Raw genomic sequence first — 14,041 nt, 5'->3', positions numbered from 1 at the left:
TTTATAGGGCCAAAGGTATTTCCTGACATTCACTACTGTAGATCACACAAGTGCTACCTGATGGCATCTATTTTAATCTTTACTGCCTCAGAATACAAAGTGCATATAAGTGGCTCTAAGTTGGCAGGACAAAGAGGCCTTTATACCCAAATTCAGATGGCTACCAATCATTTCACCCCTTTACCCCAGTACCCTCAAACCTCAAATTCCAGGGATGGGGAGGGGGGGGTTAGATGAAGCATGTCATTTTATTTCACAAAGACTGTACAAAATCCCTTATAAAACATGGGGTAGACACCACCTAGTTACGTCATTCTGCCCCCCATCTGACTCCACATGAGGGGCAGATGAGGTTGGAAGAGTGTAGATAGTAGTATATACATGGCAGGGGTTGAATCGATAGGTACAAGTTCTGTCATATTTACACTATTTCACATATTCACAGGTATAAAGGAGCCAAGGGCTGGAGAGGAGGCGAGTTCTGGCTCTGTTCTCTTGTATAAAAAAGCACCAGTGTCCTGGACTGGACACCCACTGCTACACAAAGAGCAGGGGGCCCAAAGCCTGATTGTCACCGACTGATATCCCGACTGGAGTCCCACAACTTGGTGTTGGGTGGCTCAGTCCGAAGGCAGGCGAAGAAAGGATGCTGAAGGGCTTCACCTAAGGTCAGCCGCTTAGCAGGTTCATACTCTAGCATGCTTTCAATCAGATCGAAGAGCTGGTGGTGGTCCTCTGCCTCTGAGGTCAGATACCGCTGGTGGAGGGCAGGAAGAAGGTAAGGCAGGAGGCCTTACAAACTTACTTATCTTTCTTTCCTTCTCAAGACAGGGTCTCATTGTGTAGCCTAGGCTGTTCTGGAACTATGCAATCACTGCAGCTGACTGGAACACCTGTCTCAGCCTCCCAATTGCTGGGATTTCAGGCCTGTGACACCGTATGAGTCCCTGCTTTCTTTAAAGCCCTACTTTTGCTCTTTAGAAAAAGAAACAAAGCTCGGTTTGCATGCAACTGAAAGCTACCTTACCACAACACTAAGACCATTTCTGATATTACAGTCAACCTACCTTCCCACTAGCACAATTAATCCTTCATATTCTAAGTTTTACTTAGATATACTTCTCAACCTCACGAATCTTCCTTAGTGCCACATTAAAATGGGAGCTTTTCAAAGGTAGTTTATTCTTTTCTGATGTTAAGAATCCACAGCACTGCTTTCATCTGGTTGTCTCTAGGTGAGGCTATCTGACCTCCTCATCTCTGTGAACTCTCTCTCGCCACTGTCCACTGTTGATCAAACTGTTTTCTTTCAATGTTCCTCCCATTCCTGCCCTAAAGTCAACTTATAAAATGTATTTTGGGGCAAACCACCCTGAGGAAGAAGCAACCCTTAGATCGTGGACAGTATTTCTCCCTGGGCAGGCTCACCCGCAGTGGTTTGCAGTTCTCACGAACGTAGCGCCCAGCTGAGGTGTTCTCATCCCAATCCAAGCGACCCCGATAAAAATATTTCTGTTTTCTAGAGGGGAAGGGGACGTTGACACATCAGAAGATTCCACTTCTATAAAATCCTTTCCCTTGTTTACCCAAGTGAAAGTAAGTGAGGGCTAGGGAAGTATCAATGAAAACAAGAAAATGTGTGTAACACATTCCATGGGAAGAAAAGCTGGAGTGCCTCCTTCTCAAGGGTCACCTTGTCTTTCTGATCATCCGAGAAGGGACAGGACCCAGGATCCTTTCCATCATGGCTAGATGCTCTCTGTTGTCATGGGTCTGTGAAACAAAAACAGAGCTGAGCACAGGGACTCAGCAAGGACCACCGGGGACGAGTTGCCAGATGGACAATATGGAGGGCTGAGCAGGCATGTCCTTCGCAGTTCAAGAAATCCAGCAGCCCAGGATTATCCCACCACTCACCTGGAAGAGGGTGAAGCCAACGTAGTACTCAAAGATGATACAGCCTATGCTCCATACATCGCATGGCTGTGACCAGCCCAACTCTGCGTGGTGAGGAGAAGAGGTATTAAGATGCCTAGGAGATGCTCCCCTCATTCACCACACACTGGGCAGTCCTGAGCGCCCTTACCCAGGATGACCTCTGGGGCTCGGTAATGGCGGGTGGAGACAATGGTGCTATGGTGTTCATGGTCAAAGGTGGCACTGCCGAAGTCCACCACCCGCACGGCTGTGCTCTTCACGCTGCGCTCATCTCGCTTCTAGGAGCAACGCAGACGGGAATGGACCTGTCACACTGAGACTCACAGACTAAGAGCTTCAGTCTGAAACATGTAGCCTGCTCCCATAGACCCGGGAAAATTAGGCTCCTAGTGTTTTGTTGCTTAAAACAGGATTTCCTTATGTATCCCAGGCAGGCTTTGAACCTGCAGCAATCCTACCTCAGAGCCTCCCAAGTGCTGGGATACAGGCATATGCCACCACACCTAGCTCTCCCAGTAGTGCTGTAAGAGCAGGAAAGGAAGATGACTACAAAGTGATATGGAAGAGTATGGAAGTTTCTAAGTACCAGACCACTGGAGACAGGTGTCTGGTGTGCTACTCTGAAAATCTGTCCTGTGTAGCGAGGGTGAAAAGGACTTTAGTGCTGAGCCCTCCAGCAGTCAAGCAACCAGAGTTTTCCTGCCACACAGAAATGCACATCTCAGAAAGGGAGTGTGGACACTTTCCACACTGTCTTTCAATGTAAGTCTTCTTAAATTGTTCCTTTTGACTTATCACTGTGGTACACTGGCCTTACCCAGCTGGAGCCAAACATGGAGAAATTAGTAAAAGGGAGAACACAAAAAACTAACAAAGCCAAGGGGCCCGTTGTCTGCCCCTCTGGACAGAGGGTAGCCCTGTCCATCTTACCTTCTCTAGGTTGTAGGTGAGTTCGTAGTCTGAATTCACAAACAGAATATTTTCAGGTTTGAGGTCCGTATGTGTCAACTTGTTATCATGGAGGACTGCAGGGAGAAGGCTAGATCAGGCTTGATCCAGGTGGCTAGTACTAACTGCCAACAGCTGACCCCTAACTGAGCACTAAGGACAGAGCTAGGGAGGAGGCAGGCCCAGAATCTACTGGGGCTACTTTCTGCTCTCCAAGGAAATAAAATGGCTGGCCTAAGCTCTACCGTTAGTAATATAAATGCACACATAGTTCACCTGAAAGAAAAGCAACAATGTGCCACAAGTGGGAGTGTTTGTATGGTCTTAATGATTGATCTGTGTGACTGCCTAACATTCTGCAAATTCAATTGATTAAAACTGCATCACTGTGACGATGCAGAGGAGAAACTACTCTAGATTCTGAAGCTGGTGCATCAGCTGAATGACCCAGTGTTCTCCCATCTGCTTTGTGAAGAGCACCTCATTAGACAAACCGAAGACTCTAGAAAGAGTACTTCTGTGCTTGTTGTATAGCACTTCTCCAAAAAGGAAGGGACAAGGAAAAGACACTAAGTGCTGTGGCTATGTAGTAAGAGCAACCAGTGATGGTAAAGACATGAGTCAGTTCATTAAGTCAGAAGAGGAGACGCCATAACAGTACCAGGTGTGTAAGTGCACTGACTGCTTAGGGGCATGCCTAGCACACAAGTATACAGAAGAGGTCGGATGGAGGAAAGGGCTGCTCCAGAGTTTGCCTCAGCCCACCCACTCACACTTGACGGCCTGGCAGAGCTGGAAGGCCATGTGGCGCACTTGGTGGATGGGGTAGGGCAGGTAGTTGTTGTCTTTGAGGAAATCGAAGGTGCTAAGGCCCAGAAGCTCAAAGGAGATACACATGTGGCCATGGTAGTCAAACCAGTCAAACATCTGGACACAGAGGCTGGGGAGAGATAGGGGAAGTTGGATGTCTAATAAGGTCCCAAACCCCGCCACCCCACCAAAAGGAAAGACTGCATGGTTGTTGATTCCACAGTTGTATTAAATACATGCTAGCTGATATCACTAATAAGGGCTAGGAATATAGGTCAGCTGGTAGAATGCAGAAGGCCCACGTTCAATCTGCAGCATTCCATATAAGAATTATGATGGCATGAACCTGTAATCTCAGCATTTGGGAGGTAGAGGCAGGAGAATCATAAATTCAAGGTAATCCTCAACTACACAGTAAGCCTAAAGAAGTTAGCCTGGGCCGGGCAGTGGTGGCGCATGCCTTTAATCCCAGCACTTGGGAGGCAGAGGCAGGTGGATTTCTGAGTTTGAGGCTAGCCTGGTCTACAGAGTGAGTTCCAGGACAGCCAGGTCTATACAGAGAAACCCTGTCTCAAAAAAAAAAAAAGAAAGAAAGAAAGAAAGAAGTTAGCCTGCGCTACATGATACCCTGTTACTTAAAAACAAAAAAACAAACAATTAAAATCATCAACAAAATAAATTCAGGTCATCTAGAAAATAGCCAAAAGGAAGAACCAAAAAGTACTACCTGCCAAATTCTCCCAAACATATTTTTGTAACATCCTGAATAGTTCAAAATCTATTCACTGTACTAGAGAGTTGTGATTCAGGAATACAGTAATTGCTTGGTATGCAAGAGGCCATGTTCAAATCTCAGCCCTCAAAACAAGGAAAACAAAATCTATTTGTCAAACATGGTAGGGTGGTGTACTCCCGCAATCAGAGCACACAGGAATCTAGAGGCAGGAGGATCACCATGAATTTGAGGCCAGTTTAGGTTATGTAATATGATTCTGTCTCAAACAAATTAGAAAGAAAGAAAGAAAGAAAGAAAGAAAGAAAGAAAGAAAGAAAGAAAGAAGGAAAGAAAGAAAGAAAGAAAGGAAGGACCCCAACAACTATTTACTCAAGAGTTATTAGCATGAAATTCCAAACAATATGAATTCTCAGTTATCAAAGTGACCTTTTTTATTGTCTAGGTTTCACTAGAGCCCAGTGTGACCTGGAATTTTCTATGTCCTGGTCACATTCTGGTCTCAAATTCATGAGCCATTACATCCCAGCCCCATCTCCTGAACTTTAGTATCAGTCACTGTGTTGACGAAGTTTATACTTATTGTTCTGTTAAATATTATTTGGGCCGGGGATATGGCTGGGCTGGTAAAGTATTTGCCTAGCATGTACAGAAGTTTAATACCTGGTACCACAGAAAACTGGATACACTTCTATAATTGTAGGTGGACACAAAACAATCAAGAGTTCAGGGTTGCCGGGCGGTGGTGGCGCACGCCTTTAATCCCAGCACTTGGGAGGCAGAGGCAGGCGGATTTCTGAGTTCGAGAGTTCGAGGCTAGCCTGGTCTACAGAGTGAGTTCCAGGACAGCCAGGGCTACTCAGAGAAACCCTGTCTCGAAAAACCAAAAAAAAAAAACCGCGAAAAAAAATTCTAAAAAAAAAAAAAGAGTTCAGGGTTGCTGGGTGGTGGTGGTGCACGCCTTAATCCAGCACTTGGGAGGCAGAGGCAGGCAGGCGGATTTCTGAGTTCGAGGCCAGCCTGGTCTACAGAGTGAGTTCCAGGACAGCCAGGGCTACACAGAAAAACCCTGTCTCAAAAAATCCAAAAAAAAAAAAAAAAAAAGAGTAAAGAGTTCAGGGTTATTCTTCTCTTTGGCTACTAGAATTAGTAGAAGCTAGCCTGGGCTAAATGAGGTACTACCTCAAAACAAACAAAGAAACAAATCTTTGCTGTAACAATCTTACTCAATTTTAACCGATGAATACCATGGGAACAAAACTGTTACTGTATAAATACCCACAGTTTCAACACAGTTCTAGACCCTGTTACTCTTCTTCAATTAGAATCAAATTCAGTTGCATTCCAGGCCAGTGTTCTACTACTAGTAGTTTCATGGTTTCTTTCAACGATTTTATTTTTAATTATGTGAGTTAGTTATGTGTACATAGCTACAGATTTCTGAAGAGGCTGGAGGTGCTGGATTCCCCCTGGAGCTTTTTTTTTTTTTTTTTGTTACTTTTGGTTTTGATTTCAAGACAGGGTTTCTCTGTGTAGCCCTGGCTGTCCTGGAACTCACTCTGTAGACCAGGTTAGCCTCAAACTTAAGAGATATGCTTTCCTCTGCCTCTGAGTAAAGGCATGCGCAACCACTGCCTGGCTCCCCTTGAGTTACTCTGAACTTCTGTGTGGACACTGGGCACTGAACTCAGGTCTCATCCTATCACTCTTAACTGCCAAGCCATCTCTCTCCTCAACTCAAATTTCTGATTCTCCTGCTTCAAGTTCCTCAACAAATTCTGTGTTTCTGTGTATTTTACTGGAGTTTGAATTTACGATTCCATCCCCGGGTTACAATCTCTAGCACCATTTCCACTGATGAGAAAAGAAAAGGTCTCACTAAAATTAGCCATGTCTTAAGCTTCCAATCTGTCTTTCCTCTTCTCCCAAGTGGCTGGAATTACAGGCCTGCACCACCTGTAGTGATGCCCACCCCTGCCAGGGCCATTCCCAGACGCAGATGTTATAACACAGGCAGATGGGTTAGAGATTGTCACAGGCCCATTCTAATGCTCTGCTACTCTCATGTGATCAAGTTTTAATGGGCTGGGTGTGGCACATGCCTTTACTCTCAGAAGGCAGAGGATCTCTGTGAGCTCCAGGCCAGCTTGCTCTACAAGCAAGTTCTAGGCTAGCAAGAGCTACACAGAGAAAAGCATGCCAAAAAAAAAAAAAGAAAAGACTGCCCCTGCCCGCCTAGCCCCGGTCTGGACCCTTCCTTCTGGAGAGAGACCCTCGGCCTCCTCACTTGCTCCTTTGTTTGCTTACTTCTTGTTGTCAGGATCTTTCTCATTGATTTTCTCCAGTACATTGATTTCTAGTCGAGCTGCTTCCTTGTACTTCTCCACATTCTTAATGATCTTCAGGGCAACTCGTGCTCCACCCCTGGAGAGTAAGAGGGAGGCTTTTGTTGGGTTCGAGAACATCTCAGATTGAATGGATCAGTGACTAATGGATCAGACTAAGAACTTCTTTCTGCCTGTCTAATCCGTAAACAGATGTGATGCCCTCACAATCTTCTATGCCTAACAGATGTGGAGTAAGCGGCAGGCCATTAGTTACCTGCGATGATCCACACACTGCACAACTCGGCCGAAGGTCCCTTCTCCTAAGGTGCTTACAATTTCATCTGAAACGAAAGAAAGCAGGGTCGGGGAGAGGGAGGGAGAAAAGGGGGGAATGAGATGAACTGGAAGAAAATAGGGCACAGCAACCTGGGGTGAGGAGATGAAGGAAGGGGGAACAGATATAGATGGCTGCAGGGGAAGAAACCCCTGTGTGACTCCCACCACCTTTAACCCAGGGGCCATGAGAGCTGGGAGTGGACACCAGGTCAATTCTTAACAGCAACTCAAACCACCCAGATGAGCAACACCACTGAGAAAGGCACAAGAGGCTGTGACCTGGGTTGGCATGGGACATTAGGATGGCTATGGGACCATTACAGGCTATAGGATTGTTACGATTTGGCTTGTACATCGCTCTTGTAGCCAGTCCCCGACGTGGTAGATGAGGTGGCCCTCAGCGTCGTCCTCTACACTCTTGGCTCTCCGGCTGCTGTGCTGCTGTCGGGGGGTGGGGGGGGTCGGAGCAAGCCAGGTGTCGGATCGGGGGCCGGAGGGAGACGGGGTGGGTGGTGTAGGGGTCACCGGTCACAGGCGCCCAGCCAGGGGGGACAGACGATGATGGGGGACAGTGGAAGGGAACACGTCAGATGTGCTAAGGCGGATCGGTGTGAGAAGAGAGAGCGGCGCATAATCCCAAGTCCCCAAACCCAAATCAGGATAGGGAGGGGTAGGGCAGAGCAGGAAAGTGATGATGTTGCCAGTGTTACCCACAACCCCATGCTCTCTCTATGAAGCACACTTCTAGGCAGACGCAGTTTTCCCTTGCCCCTCAACCCAAAATTGCCTGCTGAGGGGCCACAGCGTCCAGGGCTTAGAAGACAGAGGTCTTTGAAAAGCAAGATCCTCATAAAAAACAGAGGCCTCAGGGGCAGAGCAGCTGCTCCCAACACAAGCCCAACATATCCAACATCACTGCGGGTACACAGGATGTAAGACCTTCTATCTCCAAAGTAGATTTGGGGCCCCTCAAGAGTCACAGAGCTTCCAAGAGAGCAGGCATACTTAGTGCCCACTTCAATGTTCATGCTCCAAAGCATGACTGAAAACAAGGGGACAACTTATCCATCAGGGTCCCTGAGGGACTCAAGAAGAATAGGGAGAGAAAAAAGCCTGGGCCGGCACTCACTGAAGATGAGCGGCTGAACGTTCGGCTACGTCTTCTCCGCCTTCTGTGTTTCCTGCGGCTGCTGCGTTGGCTTCGGTAACTGCTGTTCTCTCGATGGTATTCATAGGAATGCCGAAAGTCTGTGTCATAGTAGGCCTCTCCTCTGTCCCGGCTATAGTCATTGCGCCTGTAGCTGCCGCAGTATCGACGATCGTACAGCCGTCGGTCAGATGAATGATCATCATAGCTGCTGTTGGATAGCAAATACCCATGGGAATGTCAGCCCAGGCCACATTCCCCCGACATGTTCCCCGCCACGGCAGGCCATGAGGTCCTCTCTTAGGAGGAGCCACAGTGTGCTCCCACACACCCACTGTCACTAAGTCCTCCCCAAAGGCACCTGCAGAAGTCCTCTGGGAGCACACCTCCTCCTCCTCACCAAAGATACAAGGGAACAAAGAACCAGGTTGCCCTCTACTGTTTCCAAATGAAACTCAGCCTTGCTCTAATCCAGTCCATCCCTCTCCATACCACTGAATTATTGAAACACTGCAGACCCGGCCTTCCTGTTAGCACATGAGCGTTAGCTGTTTGTCCATGGCATGCACTTACTGCCAACCAAAGACATTTCCATTTCCCCCTGATTTTCACTAGTCCCACTAGGTAACTTAGGTATCCCTTTCTTTAAAACTTCTCCCTGGACGGGCAGTGGTGGCACATGCCTTTAATCTCAGCACTTGGGAGGCAGAGGCAGGCGGATTTCTGATTTCGAGGCCAGCCTGGTCTACAGAGTTGAGTTCCAGGACAGCCAGGGCTACACAGAGAAACCCTGTCTCGAAAAGCAAAAAGTTCTCCCTGAATCAGACATGGTAGTGGACACTATTAATCCCAGGGCTCCAGAAGAGGTGGTAGGTGTTATCTCTGATTTCAAGACCACTCTCATCTACACAGAAAGTTGTAAGCCAGCTAGGGCTATACAGTAACACCTTGTGTAAAGAACAAAAGGAGGCCGGGCGGTGGTGGCACACGCCTTTAATCCCAGCACTTGGGAGGCAGAGGCAGGTGGATTTCTGAGTTTGAGAGTTTGAGGCCAGCCTGGTCTACAGAGTGAGTTCCAGGACAGTCAGGGCTACACAGAGAAACCCTGTCTGGAAAAACCAAACCAAAAAAAATAAAACAAAACAAAAAAACAAAACAACAACAACAACAACAAAAAAAAAAACAAAAGGAAAAGGGCTAGAGATAGCTCACTGGTTACTTTTCCAGAGAACCTGGATTCGATTTCCATGACCCACATGGAAGCTCACAGCTGCCTGTAACTCCAGTTCCGGGAATCCCATACTCTCTTCTAACCGCCAAGGGCACCAGGGACATGTATAATGTAAGACATACATGTGGCTAAAACTCCTATACACATACAAAAGCTGTTTTCCCTGAAGTACATTTATCCAGAACCATCCCAACAATGCCTGATACAGCTTTAACCCCTAAGTACTTCCTCTGGAAAGCACCTTTCAAAAAACATTTTTATTCCTTTGAGAGTCTCATTATGTAGGCCAGGCTGGCCTCCAATTCAGTATGAAGGCCAGGTAGCCCTGAGCTCACAATCCTCCTTACCTCACCATCACAGGTGGAGACTACCAACACCCCTCCCCCCCTTTTTTGCAATGGCAGGAAGTGAACCCAGAACCAAATACATGTCAAGCACAGAAGTCCATACCTAGTAGGCCTTTCATCTTCAGCCAGCTGCTAAGCCCACTGGCCTCCGCAATGAATCATTGCTGAATCAATGAATCAATGAACATTTACTGAATCGATGAATAACCAGTGGCCTGCAATCAGTCTCTTACTGAGGCCTCACCTTCGGGACCGGACATGGTAGCTGTCTTCCCTCCGCCGCCGCCTTGTCCGGTCACTGCTACTTGACCAGGAGCGACTTCTTCTTCGCTTATGCTTTCGGCTCCGATAGTGTTCGTGATAACTGCCCCGGCTACCTCTCTCTGAGGAATGGTACCTTCTGGGATGAGGCATCTAGAAGGGAAGGAAGAGCAGAATGGTAGGAACACTGAGTTTTCACAACCATTCTCTTGGACTGCCTGCTTCTAAAGATGCAAAGCTTCTTTCTTTTCCTATGCCATTTAGCACACAAGCTCCTCAGTTTTCATGTCTATAATTTTCCCTTTGTGGACTATACAGCCACCTACAAATTTTGGCTGAAAACTCAAGAAAGTCAAATTCAATTGCTCTACCTCAAACATGGCTCCATGAAGACCTTCTGGTCTGAGCCACAGTTCACGACAGGTGACAAGTGTGTGACTGATAAACACTGCCACAGTTCACCTCTGCTGCCATGTAACATGCGCAGCTGTGCCATCCTGAGTTCTTCACAAGCAAACAGAATAAAGCTTTAGTTTACATGGTTGTTTTAGTTATTAACAGCTCATCTTATCTCCCCCACTAGACCACCAGTGCCACCAGGGCAATAATTCAGTTTCCCAGGAGTTTACAAATAGCTGGTAACAAACACTAGCAAGTCTAGAGGTCCAGGATGTGGTCCCACAAATGTCTCTCCCACGTCTGGACAAACTGCTCACAAAGTTGTAGAACAGTACAAGGTAAGGGCATCCCTCTATATGTTCCCTACCACCTCTGGACTTATCAAGTAGAAAATCACTGAGCTTTCCTCTTTCTTTTTGGTTTGAGACAGGGATTCTCTGTGTAGCCCTGGCTGTTTTGGAACCCACTTTATAGACTAGGCTGGCCTTAAACTCTTGAGATCCATCTGCCTTTGCCTCCCAAATACTGAGGTTAAAAGGGTGTTCCACAGCCCCCGCTCTTTTCTTTCTTTCTTGAGACAAGGTTTCCTTATGTAACCCTGGCTGGGCTAAACTTGCTAAGCATACCTGGCAGAATTTGAACTCAGAGATCTTGTTAGCTTCTGCCTCCTGAGCGCTGGGATGAACGACTTGCAAGACCACACTTGACATATCCTAAGCTGGCTTCAATTTTTTTTTTTTTTTTCAAGACAGGGTTTCCCTGTGTAGCCCTGGCTGTCCTGGAACTCACTCTGTAGACCAGGCTGGCCTTGAACTCAGAAATCCACCTGCCTCTGCCTCCCAAGTGCTGGGATTCAAGGCATGCGCCACCACCGCCCGGCTGGCCTCGATTTTGATATGTAGCCTAGAATGGCCCTGAATGTCTTCTGATCCTCCTATTTCAGTTCCCAGTGCACAAATTACAGACCAGTCTCATGATGGCTGGAGATCAACCCAGGGTTTCATGCATGCTAAGTGACCACCACCATATCAACTGAGCTATATATATCTCTAGCCTACTAAGTACTTTTTAATTAATATCAGTGATATTTGGCTGGCAGCTGGGCCTCCATTAAATGACACTGGACTGATTAGGATTCATAAGTCCTTTTTTGGTCAAAGGAGAAAAATCAGAGTGAAATCACTGTCATAATCCAGGAAAAGCACAGGACGATCTGAATGAGATGAGCCTCACAGACAGTCTTGGTCCAGGACTGAGAACATGAGGTCTGTAGGTTTGACTCCAACATCTGGTTGCCATTCTCGGCTGCTTCCTCACACCTTTCTTAAATTAAGGAAAGTGACCTACGGTACATTGGCCTAAAGTGGCTGACAGGAAACCAAGATGCAAGCACAAGATTTTCCCAAGTAACCCAATCTTCATTAACTTAATGAAAATAAATGCCATTTCACTTTGGACACCTACCAACAAAGTCACTGCGGTCTTTCCTAGAAAAGCATATCTAGTCTAACTTTCTCAACTTTTAAACCGTGTTTATTCCTTTCTTATTCAGAAAACCGGAATAATTCTCTAGAGTCAAACTCTTCCTCTACACTGCCATCTTAACACTTTTCGGTTCGTATTAAACCCTTGGTCCAACTTTTACATGTCTGGAACCGCTCCTCAGCACTTCCACGGCTCCCTCAAGTTTACTATAGGTCTTGCAGCTACACCGAAGCGCGCTGACTTCCTTCCCTCTCATCTCGCTAATCTGCTGCTTCCAGAGCCCAACACTCCTAATTTCTCCATATCCCGTTGCCGCCCGTCTGGCGGTAGCCATCTTTCCGCGGCCCCAAGGTCCGCCAGCCCGCGCGCTCACCGTTCTGGCGGCGAGGCCCGTGCGCTTGTCCCACAGGAAGTCCGTGATGGCGGCGGCACTGCGGCCGGAGTCCCGGCACCCCCGCGGCGACGAAGTGCGGTTCCACCCCCCAACCCCGGACCCTGGGACCTCCCGCCCCGTTCCCGGGCTCTGCTCCAGTCCCGCCCGCCCGGGCTCCGTCCCCGCCCCCAGGATCCGCTCGGCGCTTCTCGCACCGCCCCCGCCCGGGGCCCGATCCCAGCTCGGTCTCCGGCTCTGGCCTCTCCGCTCCGCCGCCGCCGCCGCCGCCGTGAGCGAGCACGCACGCACGCACGCACGTACTGCGTCACTTCCCAGCCTTTGATGGGCTCCGCCCCCCCTCCCCGGGTCCTGCAGGGTGGTGTGCCACTTCGCCTGCACCCTCCAGAGTCCCAGAAGCTATGGGTGCACCTCTTGGTCTGGGTCGGGAGGCACCAGGAGCTTGTCACGTGTTTGCTGGGTCTCTACTCCTTTTATCCTTTCTCATGACATTTTCCTCCTGCTCTTCACCGGAAGACATTTGTGGCTTATTTAATATTGGCTGTTTAAAGGATTGTTATTTACATTGTATCACTGTTGGGCAAAGGACTCCAGAGAAGTTTTGTGAAGTCTGATTCTTAAAACAAAACTTGAAAAATATACCCTCCTGCTGCCGAACGCCAGCAAAAAAAGGCTCCCTCTTTGTCCTGCACAAAAGTCTTTCAATGTTTGGGGCAGGTGCACAGCCTTCTTTCCAGAGAGGAAGGAGAATTAGATGCCAGAATGGGGAACCATTGTGTTTTAGCTAACTTGTATTAAGTACAAATTCACTGAATCATCGTTCTTTCTTTTTTGATTCACTTTATGTTTCTTGTAGCAGTATGCGCGTTTCAGTGCATGTATTCATGAGGTCAGAAGGGGTCTAATCCTCTGGAGTTGAAGTCACAGTCAGTTGTGGGCTGGTCATTGTGGCCATTGTGTGTATTGGATCCTCCAGAAGGTTGAACTCCTAACCACTGAACCGAACCATCTATCTCTGTAGACCCAGTTTACTAAATATTTCCAAAGAAGGAGAAGAAGAAAAAAAGGAAAAGGAAGAAGCAGCAGCTAAACATGGTGGTTCATGGCCATAATCTCAGTTCTCAGAAGACTGAGGCAGGAGGATTTGAAGGAGCTCAAGGCCAGCATTGGGCTACAGTGTGAGACTGTCTCAACAACAAACCAGCTCAGGATGTGGCTGAGTTGATGGAGTACTTGCCTTTTATCCAGAATGCCCTGGCAAGAGAGCCACACATACAATTTACACATGGAATGAAACCCAAGACATAGGAGGTGGAGGCAGGAAGATCAAGGTTATTTTTGCTATATAATGAGTTTAAAGCCAGCCTGGGGATACTGACACTGACTCAAAAGCAAAGTTGTTTTTGTTGTTGTTGTTTTGTTTTTGAGGGGCTGGAGAGATAAGTCAGCAGTTATAAGCACTAGCTGCACCTCAAAAGGACCTACATCAATTCCCAACCCCCACATGGTGACTCATATCTGCCCTGTAACTCCAGTTTCAGGCCATTCAGCATAATTCTAGTGTCCTCAGGCATTGTATGCATATAGTGGACAGACATACATGCAAGCCAAAATACTCATGCACATAAGAAAATAAAAATAAATAGCTGGGCAGTAGTGGTCCATGCCTTTAATCCCAGCACTTGGGA

General features: G+C 47.5%; 1 protein-coding gene across 5 annotated transcripts; it reads right to left on the bottom strand.

Annotated features, from left to right (window-relative positions):
- Window positions 1–229: 229 nt before the first annotated feature.
- On the bottom strand, window positions 230–12,669 carry Clk2 (CDC like kinase 2). 5 transcript variants are annotated; one of them, XM_028753126.1, is made up of 13 exons: window positions 12,336–12,663; window positions 10,062–10,231; window positions 8,222–8,450; window positions 7,446–7,530; window positions 7,031–7,097; window positions 6,737–6,853; window positions 3,660–3,826; window positions 2,869–2,963; window positions 2,087–2,216; window positions 1,918–2,000; window positions 1,694–1,773; window positions 1,429–1,519; window positions 230–757 (listed from the first exon to the last, which is right to left on the bottom strand). In XM_028753126.1, the coding sequence occupies exons 2-13, from the start codon at window positions 10,229–10,231 to the stop codon at window positions 572–574; spliced, it is 1,500 nt and encodes a 499-aa protein (XP_028608959.1). In that variant the 5' UTR covers window positions 12,336–12,663; the 3' UTR covers window positions 230–571. The 5 variants fall into 5 exon arrangements, with proteins under 5 accessions (XP_028608959.1, XP_028608958.1, XP_028608956.1 ...); XM_028753125.1 differs by having other exon boundaries at window positions 7,446–7,533; window positions 12,336–12,638; XM_028753123.1 differs by lacking the exon at window positions 12,336–12,663 and adding an exon at window positions 10,450–10,585 and having other exon boundaries at window positions 7,446–7,533.
- Window positions 12,670–14,041: the final 1,372 nt, after the last annotated feature.

This window comes from Grammomys surdaster, unplaced genomic scaffold (genome assembly GCF_004785775.1).
Source record: "Grammomys surdaster isolate TR1022 unplaced genomic scaffold, NIH_TR_1.0 125946, whole genome shotgun sequence".
Classification (NCBI taxonomy): domain Eukaryota; kingdom Metazoa; phylum Chordata; class Mammalia; order Rodentia; family Muridae; genus Grammomys; species Grammomys surdaster.
The sequence above is the reverse complement of the archived record's forward strand: the minus strand, read 5'-3'. Positions and strand labels throughout refer to the sequence as shown.